The 19,686-nt window shown below is 40.6% G+C and overlaps 1 protein-coding gene and 5 non-coding genes across 8 annotated transcripts in view; 5 read left to right on the top strand and 1 right to left on the bottom strand.

Moving 5' to 3' along the window:
* The window catches only part of LOC130930102 (ATP-dependent 6-phosphofructokinase, platelet type-like), a 74,788-nt gene that overhangs the window by 26,436 nt on the left and 28,666 nt on the right, over nucleotides 1-19,686 (bottom strand). For all 3 annotated transcript variants that reach the window (XM_057857833.1, XM_057857831.1, XM_057857832.1), the window contains exons 8-13: nucleotides 10,766-10,861; nucleotides 10,610-10,702; nucleotides 10,417-10,542; nucleotides 8,825-8,889; nucleotides 6,555-6,624; nucleotides 269-415 (exon numbers count right to left, since the gene is read on the bottom strand). In XM_057857833.1, coding sequence (XP_057713816.1) covers nucleotides 269-415; nucleotides 6,555-6,624; nucleotides 8,825-8,889; nucleotides 10,417-10,542; nucleotides 10,610-10,702; nucleotides 10,766-10,861 — 597 coding nt within the window. The remainder of the gene's footprint in view (nucleotides 1-268; nucleotides 416-6,554; nucleotides 6,625-8,824; nucleotides 8,890-10,416; nucleotides 10,543-10,609; nucleotides 10,703-10,765; nucleotides 10,862-19,686) is intronic.
* Nucleotides 12,395-12,486, top strand: trnar-ucu (transfer RNA arginine (anticodon UCU)). Its single transcript is given in 2 exon segments — nucleotides 12,395-12,431; nucleotides 12,451-12,486. It is a non-coding gene; the product is annotated as a tRNA-Arg (tRNA).
* trnar-ucu (transfer RNA arginine (anticodon UCU)) lies at nucleotides 14,229-14,320 on the top strand. The gene is given in 2 exon segments: nucleotides 14,229-14,265; nucleotides 14,285-14,320. It is a non-coding gene; the product is annotated as a tRNA-Arg (tRNA).
* On the top strand, nucleotides 14,791-14,882 carry trnar-ucu (transfer RNA arginine (anticodon UCU)). Its single transcript is given in 2 exon segments — nucleotides 14,791-14,827; nucleotides 14,847-14,882. It is a non-coding gene; the product is annotated as a tRNA-Arg (tRNA).
* Nucleotides 15,359-15,450, top strand: trnar-ucu (transfer RNA arginine (anticodon UCU)). The gene is given in 2 exon segments: nucleotides 15,359-15,395; nucleotides 15,415-15,450. It is a non-coding gene; the product is annotated as a tRNA-Arg (tRNA).
* trnar-ccu (transfer RNA arginine (anticodon CCU)) lies at nucleotides 18,553-18,643 on the top strand. The gene is given in 2 exon segments: nucleotides 18,553-18,589; nucleotides 18,608-18,643. It is a non-coding gene; the product is annotated as a tRNA-Arg (tRNA).

The raw sequence follows: 19,686 nt of genomic DNA, 5'->3' as shown, positions 1-19,686 counted from the left end.
AAAATAAAGAAAAAGTGGCCAAAATAAAAAAGTGACCCACAAATGCCCTCCAAAAAACAGGAAGTGACCCAGATATGTCCCAAAATTAACAAGAAGTGACCCGCAAATTCCCTAGAATCATTTGGAAGTGACCCAAACTGTGCAGGATGTGACCTGAGAATGCCCCAAATGCCCCCATGAGCTTTCAAAATCAACAACACTGGTTCAAAGCTAACATTTTGAAGTGGTTAAACTAGAAAACAACTCCAGGGTCTCCTTCTGGTCTCACCTGACCCTTATAGAATCCCTCGAATCCGTCGCTCACTGCAAACATTTTGTGGCCTTCAGTGATTCCCACCCGGACGGCGGAGCGCACGGCGGCGTTCATCCCGGCGGCGGGCGCCCCGACGTTCAACACCGCCACGTTGAAGGAGCTCTGAGGACGACAAGAAGAGGAATTGCTTTCTTTCTTAACTTGAGATCTGAAATATTCTCAGGTGGCCATCCAAAGTGGTCCCAGGAAGTCGATTCCAGCATGCTAAAAGCTGCATGCTTGCCGCAAGATGCAACTGAGCAGCAACGCGGTCGTCTAGGACTGCATTTCCCATAACACGGCAAAGGATTACCCTGGCAACCAGATAGTTTGGGAGGCGCCAAGCATCCTAGCGATTGGCAAAATCTCTTCAAGCTTGAGAACACAGCCGGTTAGCGGCGATCATTAACTCGCAGTCTTTGCATGTCCGTCATTTAACCCTGTATAGTGCGAGTGAATATTTTCTGTCATTTGTGAACTTAAGCCCATGAAGACCTTGTGAGGGATATCAAATTTTGGGTCAAGTAGGCCGCAATATCAACCCTCTCAGGGACACTGGTCACTACAGTGGACAGCTATTCCAAATTGCCACTTAAAGGGAACCTCGGACTTAAAGACTTGTTGGCTCTAATTAGTCAAAGTTTATCTCTATTACGAAAATATATTAGAAACACAAATATTATTGCCATTGATTAAAAAATCTATAAAATTTAGTACATGTTTTAACCTACGAAGAGCGGCATGTTTTACGTGCGTAATGCACACTGGGGTGATGACTGTGCTAGCTGTGCTAGCTAGCAAGCTAAGCTAGAATGTAGAGCTGTCCAGACTAGTCAATGCTGTCGTCGTCATCGATGATGTAAATGCGTCGACGGGTAATGACGGGTTAAAAATAATAATAATAATCACATGCGGATAAAGTTTTTAATTGCGGGCGCTGGCGGTTGTTACTGGCACCCCCAAGGGGGCCACTGTTATTTCAATGTGACCGGCATTGTCAGATTGAGCAAAGAGGAAGAAAGTGGGCGAGCGAGAGAGAAGGAGCGAGATCGGTGAGTTGGGAAAGTGCACGGGTAGCGCCGAGTTGGCATCCCCCACGTTTTTGTTTTGGTCAATAATAGTATCCATATAGCCATCCGACGCCTCTCGGTGTTTTTATGCACGCCGCCTTCCTGAGGAGGAAATCAGACGAACTGACGACAACGAGCCAAGTGAATCGCAGGTTCAATCCTCACTACGGTGAGGAGTTGAAAACACCGCCAATTACCAAAAAGGGCAAAATTGGTAACACGTGAAAGCCGCATAAAGCCAAAAAAGCGGACCAGAATAGCCAGAGCCTGGAATTATTTCAAGGAAAATATGGAGGGTGCCACTGTGTGTACTCTTTGCTAAGCTGAGCTCGCATACCACGGTGGCACGTCGGCTAGGAACGAACACTTGAAACGCCGTCACTCGACTGTTCGAAGACAACAAGAAACAACAAGCTAGCAGATTGTAAATCCATACAACTTTCTCATGATTTTTTTTTAATGGAAGGTGCCTTTATGTGGGTCGTATCAACGTGCATTTTTATTCAATAAAATATTTTTTTTAATTATTATTAAATTTATTAGGATCACGGAAGCTCCCATATGGGGAAAATATAGACATATATCCTGTATATACATAATATAATAAAAAAATATATATATGGAAACAGCACTGGCCTGCTTACTGTAATCCATGACTGCACTAATGTTAGTTACTTTATATTATAAAGTATTATTGTGTATATACATATAGTAGTATACTATAAAATTAATACTATATATTTAATTTTTGTTGCGGTGAGTATGTGTGCCTTTCATTAAAAGTAATTGTGGTAATATTTCAGTGTGCCCTCTACTTTATCTATTTTCAGGTTAAAACAAACAAAAGTTGAACAGTTTTTCCCCTCCCCCCCAAAATGCAGAATGCACACCAGAAAGATCATCTGAATTCAAAATATTCTGAAAATGGTTGTCCGGGACATTGCAATTCATTTTAACATTTAGAACAATATAGACAATGACATACCACAAAAAGAGTAAGAATTGTTTTGACTCCTGTTAAAAAGGTGTAGTCACAGTGTTTCTGTTTACATTTTTTTTTGCACTAGTTAATGCCAGCAGCATTTGACCTCATTGTTTGCGATTCATTATTGATATGTTATTTATTTATACGTTAATAAAGAATTTAGGTGTTCCAAAATGTTTTTTGTGAATTAATAAGCTTCAACAAAAATTTCATTATTAAAGTAGTAAAAAAATAAAAAAATTATTAAATTAGTCGACTAATCGTAAAAATAGTCGGCTGACTAATCAGGAGGAAATTAGTCGTTTGGGACAGCTCTACTAGAATGACGACTAGCATGATTTTGTCCCGTTCTGCTGCTGGTCAGATCGTTTTGTTACAGAGCTGCGGGATGAGCTCCCAACATCGTACCTGCATCCAATTCCAGCTCATCAGCAGTGTCTTTGAACCGATCCTAGGCGGCTTGCCGAGAATTTACTTGCTGCCGTTTGTATATCCCTTCGTTGCGAGTTGCATCAATGCCTTATTTTTTCGTTTGTCTCACTCTTACTGCGGTTTTCCCTCGTTAACAATGTTTATAAAGTTACATTTTATTGTAAGTCGATCTATGTTACTTTTTTTTTCTTTATTGGAAAAAAAAGCACACAATGTTTGGCAGAGGTGTACTTATAATTAGAGATGTCCCGATCCGCTATTTGGATCGGATCGGACGCCGATATGGGCAAAAAAATGCACACGGAAAAATTCCGATCCAGACTTCGATCCAGTTTTTTTTAAAAGTCCGGTCCGGGTTTTCCAGCGCACCAATTTACATAATCCATTCCAGTTTTTGCTTCGGTTTCCCTAAAATCCGGTCCGCATTTTACGGCACACCTTTAACACACTAAATTACCGTTTCCCAATTTACCGAGACTTTATCGGTAAAAATGTCAGCTGTGTGGGATAGTTTCACCTTAAAGGAGAACAAAGACGAAGAGGCTGAGCGCAACATATGCCACAATGAAGTCAAGCGTGGTGGTAAAGCTGTAAGAAGTTTTAATTCAACCAACCAAATCAAGCATTTAGCGAAATACCACCACAAACAATATAAGAAGTATGTTAAGAAAACCGAAGACAAAAAGAAAGGTCCTACGCAACTAACACTGGCAGAAACTTTTGCTATGCGTGACAAACTGGCACTCGACAGTCCCAAAGCCCAGGGAATAACAGGAGTCATTGCCGAAGAATTCATTCTGGATGACGAGCCATTATCTCTCGTGAGTAAAGACGCACCATCCAACACTTAGAACCACGGTACAACATGCCCAGCCGTCATTACATTCTTCAGCGATTCGGCAGTGGAAGATTCGAGAACAATTCACAAACATCCAAATTCCGATTATTGAAATATGTCGAGTAAAGCGGAACTAATACACAGCGCGATCTTCGGGACGCAATGAGAAACGGACCGCATTGCGTCCTGAGAGTAAACATCATTCTTGTCATAGACCCGGGTAATGCCAATGCTCAACTCACGGCTTTAGCTCAACTCATGCCGCTGGATAAAAAACACTAGAATACCTGACTGCTGCTGACAGCCGCTACAAACTACGTCAACATCGTTTAACTGTAGATAATAGATATCATATGTATATACAACTAGATGCAAAATGACAGACTCGACTGCGTTAGCAACATTGAAGTATTGAAAACTAGTTGCGTTAGTAAACAGCCGCCATCTTAAAGCAGGAGACTTCCCTAGTAGGCTGTTGTGAACCTTCTAGGCGAACCTAATTAACTTTTTATCTAAAATACTCCTAAATCGGCAAAATCATGACTTGAATCTATCTTCAAAACAGTTTTAAAACTTTCACATGTCGAAAGTGGACAGAAGGGAAATTATGAAATAACGGGAGCAATTTTAACAACTTTAACAGTTCATTTGTAAAATTAAATGAATTGAATGTAGTTTAAAGCTGATGATACAGAATGGGGACTTGAGTATGTTATTTACTGTTTTAAAATGTTAACTTGATACTGATGTAGTCGTTTATCTAAACCTGAGAGGCTTTTTATCCAATTTTTGTAACTAATGCATGAAACATTAAAAGCTTCTAATAGCTTGTGGGGTTTGTGGGATTTTCCACTGAGGTTGTTTGTGTGTTTTGCTTTTTTAAGACAGTTTACAATATTATTTGCACGTTTTACTGACTGACTATGCCATTTTTGTTTGTTATTTATAATGTTTTGTGTTTGTCACTGAATAAACAGGTCAGTTTCTTGTTACCAACCGTTGTGTGTTATTCAAACTCACCTAATTCAGCTGGCTAGTTGTTATCAAGAGTACTAAATCATTTTTCAACATGAGTCTGACAACTAAGTAAGGAGGCGAAATAACTTTAAACTTTAACACATGCTCAGATAGGCCGGTATCGGTATCGGCCAGTATCGGTATCGGATCGGAAGTGCAAAACAATATCGGTATCGGATCGGAAGTGCAAAAACCTGGATCGGGACATCCCTACTTATATTAATAATTTCACAGACAAATGATACAGTGGTGGCAGAGATTTGGGGGGGCGCGAAACATTTACGTCTTCCTGGGGGGGCGTAACAAAATAATTGAGAAGTACTGGTTTAAGGAAACCTTAAATATTAGGAATTATTATTGTATATTCAGAGTGTAACGTAATTTGGATTTGTCCCAGGCATCAGTTAGATCTCCTCGAATCTAGGGGGCAGCAGAGGTAATGCGCCTATATTAACAACCGGCATTACGGAAATTTAAAGCAAATGTACAGAATGGGAACTATCAAATGCAGTATTACTAACACGTACGAGCATGAATCATTCACCCCGCTCATTCAATGACAGCGGGTGCCCTGTAAAGGGTTAACCATGCAAAGACAAAACAGTAAGTGAGCAGCGCTAACTACTCCCAATTTTGCTGATGTAGAAGAGCCTCCAAAATTAGACATAAACATTTAATGAAGTAAAATTACTTACTGTATTCAGGGCATTTCTTGCAGTAAGAACAAAAATGACAAAAATAAAATGATACAAACAAAGAGCCAACAAGTGCGAAATAAAAGCATACATTTTTTTAATGAAGGTAGGGTGTTTTTACGAAAAAATAAAGGGCAAAATCAACACAAAAATTAAAGAACTGTAAAATTCAAAATATTACAGGTGGTAAAATATAACACTTGGGCTGCAGCTATCGATTACTTTAGTAGTCGATTAATCGATTAACTCGTTAGTTTGAATAATCGAGTAATCGGATAAAGAACATAAAAAAATTAAAATACCTGAGCAGAGCCTCAAACGAATTAAAAAACAATAATAAATGAGGATATAAGTACAGCAAAAAACCAATTGTTATAGTCCGCTAGCTTAAATGCTACAAAAATGCTTTTTTTTTTTTTTCTTACAATGTTCTGAACAAATTGTTCAAACACATATTCCTACAAAAAACGGCTAAATATACCTATAAACTAAATTACAAATGCAGTAAAAAAAAATAGCTCTAACAAAAACTTAGCTTATGTTGGTCTCAACAGGGGGCAGCTGGATTCAGCCTTGTGAAATTATGTCAAATTCACTGTTGCCACTAGAGGGCAAGTTGTGTCATATTCACTGTTGCCACAAGAGGGCAATGTATCCACCCAAATCAGTAAAACTAAATGAAAACACTTTCAAAACAAACCATTACTTAACACCACTTTAATTAAACGAATACTCAAGGCAGCAAATTTTGATTCGAAGCTTTTTTTCTAATCGAATTACTCAATTGATTAATTGTTGCAGCACTAAACATGACGCATACAAACTACAGCAAAAAACCCGACGATTAATCAAAAACATAGAAAAGAAAAAAACATTGAAGAATAGAAAAAAAATCACAAAAATCAAAATGAAAAGAAGACAAAACACACAAAAACACATAAAAATGCCGTTTTTGGACTTAGGAGGTTCCAAAAAATCAGCTCAAATTGAATCAAAAACCTCAAAATTTCTAAAATCCCAAAACCCTAAACCGTGCATTAGCATTAGCATTAGCATTACCCCTTCTCTCTTATTGCTCTGTCAGAGCCACTAGTCATAATGCATCTGCGCGGAAAGTACCTTGTTAGGCTAACGTTTCAGACCGGCTAAAGGAGAAACACACCATTTTTTAATAATCATATTTGTTCATGTCGCGTACAAATTCTGAAAAAATATCCCAACTTACGTGTGGAAGCTCCGAGTCGGCCTTGCGGTTGCAGAGAATTTGGTATGTGGTCAGATTGTTCTCAAAACTCCTGCAAATAATGAAAAATATGCAAAAGGACAAAAATGATCATTTCAGTGATCACAAAATAGGTGTAGCCAGTCTTCACAGAGGATAAAGATGATAAGCCCGCTGCTTAAAGTTGATATAATTAGTAAGAGTCAGGGAAACAACAGTTTGCTCATGAAGGGTATGTTGTTCTCAAAAAAAGGGACCCAAACTCTTTCTTTGAAATATAGAGGCAACATTAAAGGCATGACAAAGCCATTGGCTGCCATTGACTGATACTGTCCAGTCTTGTATTTTATCAACTGGTCCAAAAATTTGCATATGGCGGAAAACGCAGACAAGACTGAAAAAGCGGTTTCTGCTCTTGCACTCCTCTTTAAAATAAACTAAATCTTAAGCCCAAAAAACTGTTGTGTTTGATAGAACAATATGTCTATACGCTGACATTGCAGATTCATGGCGCACTAAGCCTCCGAACTATTTTTAATCTGTCCGTTTTACCCTGAAAACCCCCGTTTACAGACGTCGCGCAACGCTTTTGTTTCAACCAAGCCATAAAAAGAAGGTAAGTAATTACGTTTATTATTTAAAATGTATGTCATTTTTAGCTTAGAATCATTAATTGATGTCTAAATTTTTGTTTTAAATAAAAAAATTTTTAAAAACTACTTTAAAAAATTATTCACTCGCATATTTTAAACTTTTAAACAAATTACGTCACAATGAAAAATTTGGCGTCTGTAAAAAAGTCACGGATATCTACCTCATAACTATCGTTTAATTGTTTTTTTTTTTTTGCTACTGTTGCATTTTCCCCGAAATATTAGATGATAAATAATCGATCCAAACACACACACACACAAAAAAAAGTTTAAAAGGGTAACTATATGAAAAAGAAAATCTCAACCACTCCTTGTTGTCTACGATTTCTGCATCGCGACCCTTGTTATGTCACCATGTTTCACCCATAAAATAAAAAAACTGGGGCTGTCAAACGATTAAAATTTTTAATCGAGTTAATTACAGCTTAAAAATTAATTAATCGTAATTAATCGCAATTAATCGCAATTCAAACCATCTATAAAATATGCCATATTTTTCTGTAAATTATATATATATTCTGTAAAATAAATTGTTGGAATGGAAAGATAAGACACAAGAATGATATATACATTCAACATACAGTACATAAGGACTGTAGTGGGCATTTCACTCAACTGTCATTTAAATCTGTCTATGCTGTCCTCACTCCGAAGCGTCTACTTTTTCCAAAGCTAGACAGCTAGTGAACGACGCCTTAATAATCAGACTTCTTCCTTTTTCATCTGATTTATTAATAAAATGGCCTCAAACCACTGTCCTCTTTAGACCGTAGTGAAACAACAACAAAAAAGTACACAGCATTGCATTAGCAACAACGTTAGCTTAGCACGCTACACAGGTTCACTAAACATAAACAAAAAGCGTCTCATACAAAAAAATATAACATTTCGCTTACTAACATAATATGTACATTCTTTACAACAACCATACTTACGGACAAATCTTGTCCAAGGATCATATAAGCACAACATTATCAGCCCGAGACGTCGTGCAGCCATAATGAAGAAAAGAAGAAAATAATAAACGATGTCGCAAAGCGACCACAAGAGTTCGCTGTTGGACAGCGCAAAAAGCCTTGCTGTAAAACTTACCAAAAGGCAGAATACTTTCTGAGCGGGACATGTGCGTTAATTGCGTCAAATATTTTAACGTGATTAATTAAAAAAAAATAATTACCGCGCGTTAACGCGATAATTTTGACAGCCCTAAAAAAAAACAAAAATCCAGCTGTGGCCATTCACAGCTGCGTCTTGACACTCAGTGAAACATGCTACATGGAGTTTTTGGATCGGAACAAGGTAAGTACGCAATAATATCTCGTTAAAATCGTGGCGTCTTTAATTCTGCTCTCGCATGTTCTCGCCACCAATTAGGTTTTTGCTGTTTAAAAAAAATATATATTTTTTTTTAAATGCCTTCCTGTTCAAAATTTTTGTTCCCCCAGAAAATTGAGATTTTAAGCTTTCCAATGATGTATCACACATGCATTTTGGACTATTTTGAAAGTTGGCCAAATTGAGGGTCTCAGAGCGGAACTTCAAGTCACCTAAGTGTTTTCCACCATATGGTTCACATTGTAAAAATATTTTCGGAAATATAAGAGTCAAAAAATGAAATACCGTCCACGCAGTTTGACCGCATCTTCAAACTTCTTCTCATCCATAGCCTTCTGCACTTCCTGCGTCTGAACACACACATCATTATTCGAGTGAATGATTAGGATCGTATCAAATTGTCTTTTTTTGTTGTTGCATATTTGCATTTTGCTGGGCTTTGCACATATTTTTAAACAAGTCTGCACTACCGCCTATCCTACCACGACCCTTTTTGGTGCCTTCCAAGCCCCATGATGGAGAAAAGGGGTTAGTGTTTAAGGTTTAAGGCTAGGGTTAGGGTGCTGGTCGATGAAAGCAGGGGGCGCTGTTGGCCTATGATGAACGATTGATCTGATTGGTCGTTGAAAGCAGGGGGCATGGTTGACGGATGATGATTGCTTGCACCGATTGGTTTTTGCAAACGGGGCGTGGTCAGCAGATGACGAATGCTTACTCTGATTGGTCGTTGAAAGCAGGGGGCGTGGTCAGCAGAGGGCGAATGCTTAGTCTGATTGGTCATTGAAAGAAGGTGGCGCGGTTGGCAGATGATGAACGATTGATCTGATTGTTCGTTGAAAGCAGGGGGCGTGGTAGACGGATGATGATTGCTTGCACTGATTGGTTTTTACAAACAGGGGGCGTGGTCAGCAGATGACGAACACTTACTCTGATTGGTCGTTGAAAGCAGGGGGCGTGGTTGGTGGATGATGAATGCTTGATCCGATTACTCATTCAAAGCAGGGGTGCGGTTGGCGAGTACTACAGGCCGCAGCTAGACTCTTCTCCAGATTTTTGTATTTCATTACTTTTCTAGTCTTCTTAGCGACTATTTCTTTCTGGTGACCCAATAGTTATATGTAATGAGTATATAATTTATCGTTTTTTTAATCATTCACGTCCCTTTATTACTCGACATACGCTTCGAAGGCACGGTGTATCTCGTTACATCACTAGTATCGGACAAATCCGAGTTCCGCAGTACTCGCCTATCCTGCCACGCCCCCTTTTTGGTACCTTCCGCATCCCATGATGCAGAAAAGGGGTTAGGGTTTCAGGTTTAAGTTTAGAGTAAGGGTTATGGTCGTTGAAAGCAGGGGGCGCAGTTGACAGACAAACACTTGATCTGATTGGTTGTTGAAAGCAGGGGGCGTGGTTGGCAGATGATTAACACTTGATCTGATTGGTCGTTGAAAGAAGGGGGCACGATTGGCAAGTACCCCGGGCCACAGCTGGTCCCTTTTCCAGATTTTTGTATTTTTATTACTTTTCTATTTTTCTTAGCGACTACTTCTTTCTGGTAACGCTATAACTACATGTAATGGGTATATAATTTATTAATTTTCAATCATTAACGTCACTTCATTACTCCACACACTCTTTGAAGGCTCGGTGCACCTCGTTACATCACTAGCATCAGACAACTCTACTTGAAATGAATACTGAATTGATGTGTTTGACACATTTTATTCCGACACTTCTGGTCCTCCATACAATCATATTTCTGTTAAATATTTTTGCATTATCAAATGGCATGGACATAGTACATATTGTGTAATTGTATACTACGACATTTGCATCCTAGTTAACTCATTGACAGATATTTGTGGTCATCTTACCATTTGCACGCACTCCATGAGGGGCAATCGGACAGCCTGGTTGCCCACCAGTGACACCACACAGGCGGGCGTACCAGCCGAGGCCTCCAGCAAGGCCAGCACCGCCTCCACGCCCATTCGGCTGGCCTGTCCAAGGTCAAGGGTCCAATATTTAGCGGTAACCCGAACCTCCACGTTTTGCGGCGCCTCTTACCAGGATCCTATCGAAGGCGGACGGGGTTCCGCCTCGCTGCACGTGGCCCAGGATGGTCACCCTGGTGTCGAAGCCCAGGTTGCGCACTACCAGCTACCGGGTGAAAAAGAAGTCAAAGAGGGACAGACGCGTCTGCACGCTTTGGAGAAGTCTCACGTCTTTGATGTAGTCGGGCGTGATGTGCTTGTTGTGGCGATCGATGGCGCCTTCGGCCACGATGATGATGTTGAGTCGCTTCTTGTCAGCGCGGTTCTGTGCACAAAGATGTAGGCAGCTTTTAGTATCTGCTATGGGGTTTTTAACATGTCACTAGCAAGGTTGGTCCCCTATCAGACACAAATTTATACAAAAAAGATGTCAATCGTTTGTGCTACGTTTGTGCTGTAAAAATTTAGGTTGTACTGCTATCGTTTTTAAGATATTTGCAATCAGAGGTCAACCAGATGATTACGATGGCTAAAAATGATCTCAATGGTTTGTGCTGCAAAGGTTTTGTAGATATTCTGCTTTTAATTTGTAGTGACGACATCATGAAAACAAAAACTGGACTGACAAGTAGAAAAGGCTCAAACACAGACAGAAAATGGCATATGATAAAACAACTTGACGCTTGGAACCTCTCTTGGTGAATGGCAATGTGAGGATTGAAGGACCGGATTGTTGGGACGGAAAAGCTACTCTACTTAGTGAAATCAGTCCAAAATCTTTCATTGTTGAGACAGAGGATGGACACAGATTGAGAAGATATAAGAAGAGTCTGTCAAAGGCCAATTCGGTTACAGAGAGTCATTCCGAGGATGCTGGAGCTGAAAAACAAAGTGACACACTACCACCTGAGCTTGCTGTATCATATCCAATGACAGAAAAAAACAAAGTGCCACACTTATTAAATAAATAAATATATAAAAATGCAGGCCCCTCCCCATCTACGACGGAACGGAACCGCAATGGTGCCATTTGTTTGTGCTACGTTTGTGCAAGTTTGTGCTGCCATCAGTGGCAGCCAATGCAAGGCAATAAGTTAATTTTAGGGCACTTCTGTCACTTCCTTTCCTTTTGGGGCATTCACTGGTCACTTCCTGTTTATTTTTGGTTACTGAAAGGGAAGTCACTCAAGAATGTCCACCAATGAATCGGAAGTGAGAAGGGAAGTAAATACCCGAAAATGCTTTCAAAAGACTGGCTAAGAAGTCTCTGGCTTCGGCATTGTTGAACGGCTCTGTGGCGCAATGGACAGCGCATTGGACTTCTAAGACGTTTCCAAAGAAGAAATTCTAAGGTTGTTGGTTCGAGACCCACCGGAGTCGAACTCTTGTAAGTCTTCAAACATATTTCCTTGAAAATTTCTTTGTTGGAGCTCATCAAGTATTAAAACTTTGGGTGGGTAAGTCACGATGCGATACAAGGCTCACGATATGGTGATACAACAATTGTCAATACATGGTTCAATAAATAATTCTAAAATCTTCTGCAAAAAGAAATCTCTGTTCATCCTTCTGGCTGAGAATTCTCTGGTTTCAGTGCCATTGATCATGTTAGCTAGTAGGCTCTGCGTTGTAACGGACAGCACATTGGACTTCTACGATGTTTTGGAAGAAGCATTTCAAAGATTGTGGATTCAAGTCCCACCACAATCAAACTCTTGCAACGCTTCAAACATGTCTCCATATCAGATCAACAGAAGGTAACCTGTAAATTCTCTGAATTGATCAGGGAGTGACCTGTAAATACCCAAAGACTGGCTCTGAAAGCTCGGTTTCAGTGCCATTGACGAGGGATCTGGCAGGCTCTGTGGTGCAATGGAAAGCACATTGGACTTCTAAGATATTTCCAAAAAAGCAATTCAAAGGTTGTGGGTTTGAGTCCCATCAGAGTCAAACTCTTGCAAGTCTTCAAACATATTTCCTAGTTGAAGATTCCATGATGAGAGCTCCTGAAACTAGGGTTGGGTACCTCACGATGCGATACAAGGCTCACGATATGGTGATACAACAACTGTCAATACATGGTTCAATGAAATAATTCTAGGATGTTCTACAAAAAGAAATCTCTGTTCATCCTTCTGGCTGAGAATCGTCTGGTTTCAGTGCAATTGACCATGTTAGCTAGTAGGCTCTGCTTCGTAATGGACAGCACTTTGGACTTCTACAATGTTTCTGAAGAAGCATTTCAGAGGTTGTGGATTCGAGTCCCACCAGAGTCAAACCCTTACAAGACTCCAAACATGTCTCAAAATCAAATCAACAGCAGGTAACCTTTAAATTCTCTAAATTGAACAGGGAGTGACCTGTAAATACCCAGAGACTGGCTCTGAATGCTCTGGTTTCAGTGCCATTGACTGGTATCTAGCAGGCTCTGTGGCGCAATGAACAGCGAATTGGACTTCTAAGATATTTCCAACGAAGCAATTCAAAGGTTGTGGGTTCGAGTCCCACCAGAGTCGATTTTTTGCAAAGCAAATATATTTCCTTGTTGAAGATTTCATCGTTAGAGCTCCTGAAGTATTGAAACTAGGGGTGGGTACCTCGCGATGTGATACAAGGCCCACGATATGGTGATACAACAATTGTAAATACATCGTTTATTGAAATAATTCTAGGATCTTCTACAAAAACAAATCTCTGTTCATCCTTCTGGCTGAGAATTCTCTGGTTTCCAGTGCCATTGATCATGTTAGCTAGTCGGCTCTCCGTCGTAATGGACAGCAGAATGGACTTCTACGGTGTTTCTGAAGAAGCATTTCAAAGATTGAGGATTTGAGTCCCACCAGAGTCAAATTCTTGCAAGGCTTCAAACATGTCTCTATACCAAATCAACAGAAGGTAACCTGTAAAATCTCTAAATTGAACAGGGAGTGACCTGTAAATACCCAAAGACTGGTTTTGAATGATCTGGTTTCAGTGCCATTGACTAGGTATCCAGCGGGCTCTGTGGCGCAAAGGACAGCGCATTGGGCTTTTAAGATGTTTCCAAAGATGCAATTCAAAGGTTGTGGATTCAAGTCCCACCAGAGTCAAACTCTTGCAAGTCAAACATATTTCCTTGTTGAAGATTTCATGATGAGAGCTCCTGAAACTAGGGGTGGGTACCTCACGATGCGATACATGGATCACGATATGGTGATACAACAACTGTAAATACATCGTTCATTGAAATAATTCTAGGATCTCCTACAAAAACAAATCTCTGTTCATCCTTCTGGCTGACAATCGTCTGGTTTCAGTGCCATTGATCATGTTAGCTAGTAGGCTCTGCTTCGTAATGGACAGCACATTGGAGTTCTACGAAGTTTCTGAAGAAGCATTTCAGAGGTTGTGGATTCGAATCCCACCAGAGTCAAACTCTTAAAAGGCTTCAAACACGTCTCCAAATCAAATCAACAGCAGTTAACCTGTAAATTCTCTAAATTGAACAGGGAGTGACCTGTAAATACCCAAAGTCTGGCTCTGAATGCGCTGGTTTCAGTGCCATTGACAAGGTATCTAGCAGTCCGTCGTAATGGACAGCAGAATGGACTTCTACGGTGTTTCTGAAGAAGCATTTCAAAGATTGAGGATTTGAGTCCCACCAGAGTCAAATTCTTGCAAAGCTTCAAACATGTCTCTATACCAAATCAACAGGCTCTGTGGCGCAATGGACAGCGCATTGGACTTCTAAGATATTTCCAAAGATGCAATTCAAAGGTTGTGGGTTCGAGTCGCACCAGAGTCGATTTTTTGCAAGTCAAACATATTTCCTTGTTGAAGATTTCATCGTTAGAGCTCATAAAGTATTGAAACTTGGGGTGAGTACCTCGCGATGTGATCCAAGGCTCACGATATAGTGATACAACAATTGTCAATACATGGTTCAATGAAATAATTTGAGGATCTTCTACAAAAACAAATCCCTGTTCATCCTTGTGGCTGAGAATCATCTGGTTTCAGTGCAATTGACCATGTTAGCGAGTAGGCTCTGCTTCGTAATGGACAGCACTTTGGACTTCTCCAATGTTTCTGAAGTAGCATTTCAGAGGTTGTGGATTCGAGTCCCACCAGAGTCAAAGCCTTACAAGACTCCAAACATACCTCCAAATTAAATCAACAGCAGGTAGCCTTTAAATAAAACAGGGAGTGACCTGTAAATACCCAGAGACTGGCTCTGAATGATCTGGTTGCAGTGCCATTGACTGATATCTAGCAGGCTCTGTGGCGCAATGGACAGCGCATTGGACTTCTAAGATATTTCCAACGAAGCAATTCAAAGGTTGTGGGTTCAAGTCCCACCAGAGTCAAGCTCTTGCAAGTCAAACATATTTCCTTGTTGAACATTTCATCATGAGAGCTCCTGAAGTATTGAAATTAGGGTTGGGTACCTCACGATGCGATACATGGATCACGATATGGTGATACAACAACTGTAAATACATCATTCATTGAAATAATTCTAGGATCTCCTACAAAAACAAATCTCTGTTCATCCTTCTGGCTGAGGATTTTCCGGTTTCCAGTGCCATTGATCATGTTAGCTAGTAGGCTCTCCGTCGTAATGGACAGCACTTTGGACTTCTACAATGTTTCTGAAGTAGCATTTCAGAGGTTGTGGATTCGAGTCCCACCAGAGTCAAAGCCTTACAAGACTCCAAACATACCTCCAAATCAAATCAAATCAATAGCAGGTAACCTTTATATAAAACAGGGAGTGACCTGTAAATACCCAGAGACTGGCTCTGAATGCTCTGGTTTCAGTGCCATTGACTGGTATCTAGCAGGCTCTGTGGCGCAATGGACAGCGCATTGGACTTCTAAGATATTTCCAACGAAGCAATTCAAAGGTTGTGGGTTCGAGTCCCACCAGAGTCAAGCTCTTGCAAGTCAAACATATTTCCTTGTTGAACATTTCATCATGAGAGCTCCTCAAGTATTGAAATTAGGGTTGGGTACCTCACGATGCGATACAAGGATCACGATATGGTGATACAACAACTGTAAAGACATCGTTCAATTAAATAATTCTAGGATCTTCTACAAAAATAAATCTCTGTTCATCCTTCTGGCTGAGAATTCTCTGGTTTCCAGTGCCATTGATCATGTTAGCTGGTCGGCTCTGCATCGTAATGGACAGCACAATGGACTTCTACGGTGTTTCTGAAGAAGCATTTCAAAGATTGAGGATTTGAGTCCACCAGAGTCAAATTCTTACAAGGCATCCAACATGTCTCTATACCAAATCAACAGAAGGTAACCTGTAAATTCTCTAAATTGAACAGTGAGTGACCTGTAAATACCCAAAGACTGGTTCTGAATGCTCTGGTGTCAGTGCCATTGACTAGATATCTAGCAGGCTCTGTGGCGCAATGGGCAGCACATTGGACTTTAAAGATATTTCCAAAGATGCAATTCAAAGGTTGTGGATTCGAGTCCCACCAGAGTCAAACTCTTGCAAGTCAAACATTTTTCCTTGTTGAACATTTTATCATGAGAGCTCCTGAAGTATTGAAACTAGGTTTGGGTACCTCACAATGCGATACAAGGCTCACGATATGGTGATACAACAACTGTCAATACATGGTTCAATGAAATAATTCTAGTATCTTCTACAAAAAGAAATCTCTGTTCATCCTTCTGGCTGAGAATTCTCTGGTTTCAGTGCCATTGATCCTGTTAGCTAGTAGGCTCTGCGTCGTAATGGACAGCACAATGGACTTCTACGGTGTCTCTGAAGAAGCATTTCAAAGATTGAGGATTTGAGTCCCACCAGAGTCAAACTCTTGCAAGGCTTCAAACATGTCTCTATACCAAATCAACAGAAGGTAACCTGTAAATTCTCTAAATTGACAGGGAGTGACCATAAATACCCACAGACTGGCTAAGAATTCTCTGGTTTTAGAACCATTGACTGGCTACCTAGCAGTCTCTTCTGGCGCAATGGACAGCGCATTGGATTTTGAAGATATTTCCAAAGAAGCAACTCAAAGGTTGTGGATTTGAGTCCCACCAGAATCGAACTCTTGCAAGTCAAACATATTTCCTTGTTGAAGAGCTCATCGTTAGAGCTCCTGAAGTATTGAAACTAGGGGTGGGTACCTTGCGATGTGATACAAGGCTCACGATATGGTGATACAACAATTGTCAATACATGGTTCAATAAAATATTTGAGCATCTTCTACAAAAACAAATCTCTGTTCATCCTTTTGGCTGAGAATTCTCTGGTTTCAGTGCCATTGACCATGCTACCTAGTAGGCTCTGCATTGTAATGGACAGCACATCTGACTTCTATGATGTTTCTGCAGAAGCATTTCAAAGACTGTGGATTCGAGTCCCACAAGAGTCGAACTCTTGCAAGGCTTCAAACATGTCTCCAGATCAAATCAACAGAAGGTAACCTGTAAATTCTCTGAATTGAACAGGGAGTGATCTGTAAATACCCAGAGACTGGCTCTGAACACTCTGGTTTCAGGCCATGGACAGTGCTTGGTATCCAATCCAGTCCAAACCAATGGAATGCTTAGCGCCACCAATGGCAGCCAGTCTGCTAACAGATTGACCCTATTTTGATAGCAACCTGTTGGTTTTTAAAAAGTGAGACCTTTTTAAAACGTAATATCGATTCTTGTTGGCAGCACATCGGTAGCCTTTTGCAACTTTTCGATATATTGTCCCACACCTAGCACCTAAATCGTCCTATGAACTGCTAAGGGTTCCTGCAGACTGAAAGGGACAGGCAAAAAAATCGGAATTTAGATGCAGTGTGAGCACCAACTATGTGGCGCAATGGGCAGTGCATTGGACTTCTAAGCTGCTTCTAAAGAAGCAATTCAAAGGTTGTGGGTTCGAGTCCCACCAGAGTCAAACTCTTGCAAGGCTTTGAACATGTCCCCAAATGAAATCAACAGGAAGTAACCAATAAAGTCCCTTAATTGAACAGTAAGTCAACTGTAAATCCCCACGAAAGACTGGCTGTGAACGTTCTGGTTTCAGTGCCATTGATGGCACTAGGTGTCCGATCCAGTCCAAATAAATTGGATGTTTAGCGCCGTCAATGGCAGCCAGTGTGCTAACATAGATGATAGGAGATTTTGGTAGCCCGATATATCGGTTCTTGTTGGGAGCATATCGATAGCCTTTTGGGTTACTAAGTATCACTATGTATCACATTTCGATATATACTCATCCCCTGATCAACAAAACCGACCTACGAACTGCCAAGGGTTATTGCAGTGTGAAAGGGACAATTTTATTCAAGCAGATAGTTGCTTCCTGATCCTGCCTCTTTCTGCCTATTGGCTCGGACATCAAATGATGGGGAAGTGGTTGGACAATTGAGGTTTGCAGGACGCTACAGCATGATGAATCATGAATTCTTGCAAGGCTATTCAAGTGCAGTATCAATTCAATTCAATTCAATTCAATTTTATTTGTATAGCCCTCAATGACAACAGAAGTCTCAAAGGGCTTTACAGAGGCAATATGATACATAATTAGAAATGAAGCAACAAAAATGAATAGATACAGTTCAAGTCCTGGGTAGCCCCTATCCTTAAGACCCTCCATGCCGGCAAGGAAAACTCCAAAAACTCCAGAGTCAATTGGGAGAAAAATGAGAAACCTTGGGGAGTACCACAGTCAGGAGAGATCCACTCCCAGCACGGATAGACAGGAACCCCAGAACTGCTAATGGGAATTAGCAAGCGAAGTTATAGTCCGAGTTATAGTATCAAGAAGCAAAGTTATTTTATGTGCCATTGTCCGCCATTGCTGGTTCGTGATTTGGTTGAACAGCAGTGACATATTTCATTTGTTGATTACGATGTATAGATCGCATGTTTAAGAATGAGCATTCATAGTTCCCACTCAGGTCAGACTTTACAAAATTAAAGTAATACTGCATGAAAATTTCAGGTTCATCACGCACAGAGGCAAAAAAATCCGAATCTAAATACGGTGGAAACATTGGTAAGCAGGCTCTGTGGCGCAATGGACAGCGCATTGGACTCCTAAGTTGTTCCAAAGAAGCAATTCAAAGGTTGTGGGTTCGAGTCCCACCAGAGTCAAACTCTTGCAAGGCTTTGAACATATCCCAAAACGAAGTCAATACAAGTAACAGGTAATGACCTATAAATGCCCAAAGACCAGCTGTGAACACTCTGGTTCCAGTGCCGTTGATGGCGCTAGGTGTCCAATCCAGTCCAAATTAAATGAATGTTTAGCACCATCTGCCAATGAGCTAATGGATAGACATTATTTTAATGGAAGATTTTGGTAGCAACCTGTTGTTTTTTAGACAGTGACACCTATTTAAAACGATATATCGATTCTTGTTGGGAGCATATTGATAGCCTTTGGGGTTACAAATTATCATGATATATCACCTTGTCGATGTATTGTCCCACCCCTAGCAACTAAACCGTCCAATGAACTGCTAAGGGTTCCGGCTGAGCGTCTACTGGATTGCGGTCAGCAGCAGCCAATGTCAGGCAATTTTGGGTCACTTCCTCTTGATTTTCAGTCACTTCCTTTTCCTTTAGGGCCATTTAAGGGCCACTTCCTGTTGATTTTGAGGACATTTATAAATTCTTGTTGATTTTGGATTGCTAAACAGGAAGTGATTTGAGAACTGCTAAGGGTTCCGGCAGAGCGAAAGGGACAGGCATAAATATTGGAATTTAAATGCGGTGGAACCATCAATAAGTAGGCTTTGTGGCGCAATGGACAGCGCATTGGACTCCGTAAGGTATTTCTAAAGAAGCAATTCAAAGTTTATGAGTTCGAGTCCCACCAGCGTCAAACTTCTGCAAGGCAGTGAACATGTCCCCAAATGAAATTAACAGGAAGTAACCTGTAAATTGCTGAAATTGAACAGGAACTGACCTGTAAATGCCCAGCAAAGGCTGCCTGTGAACACTCTGATTTCAGTGCCGCTGACTAGCTAGGTGTCCAATCCAGTCCAAATGAATTGACTGTTTAGTGCCGTCAATGGCAGACAGCGAGCTACAGATAGACACAATCTTAATGGGAGATTTTGGTAGCAACCTGTTGGTTTTCAAACGGTGACACCATCTAAAAACGTAATATCGATTCTTGTTGGGAGTTGGGA

The sequence above is a fragment of the Corythoichthys intestinalis genome, chromosome 14, assembly GCF_030265065.1.
Source record: "Corythoichthys intestinalis isolate RoL2023-P3 chromosome 14, ASM3026506v1, whole genome shotgun sequence".
Classification (NCBI taxonomy): Eukaryota; Metazoa; Chordata; class Actinopteri; order Syngnathiformes; family Syngnathidae; genus Corythoichthys; species Corythoichthys intestinalis.
Note: the sequence above shows the minus strand (reverse complement) of the source record. Positions and strands in the feature narration are given on the sequence as shown.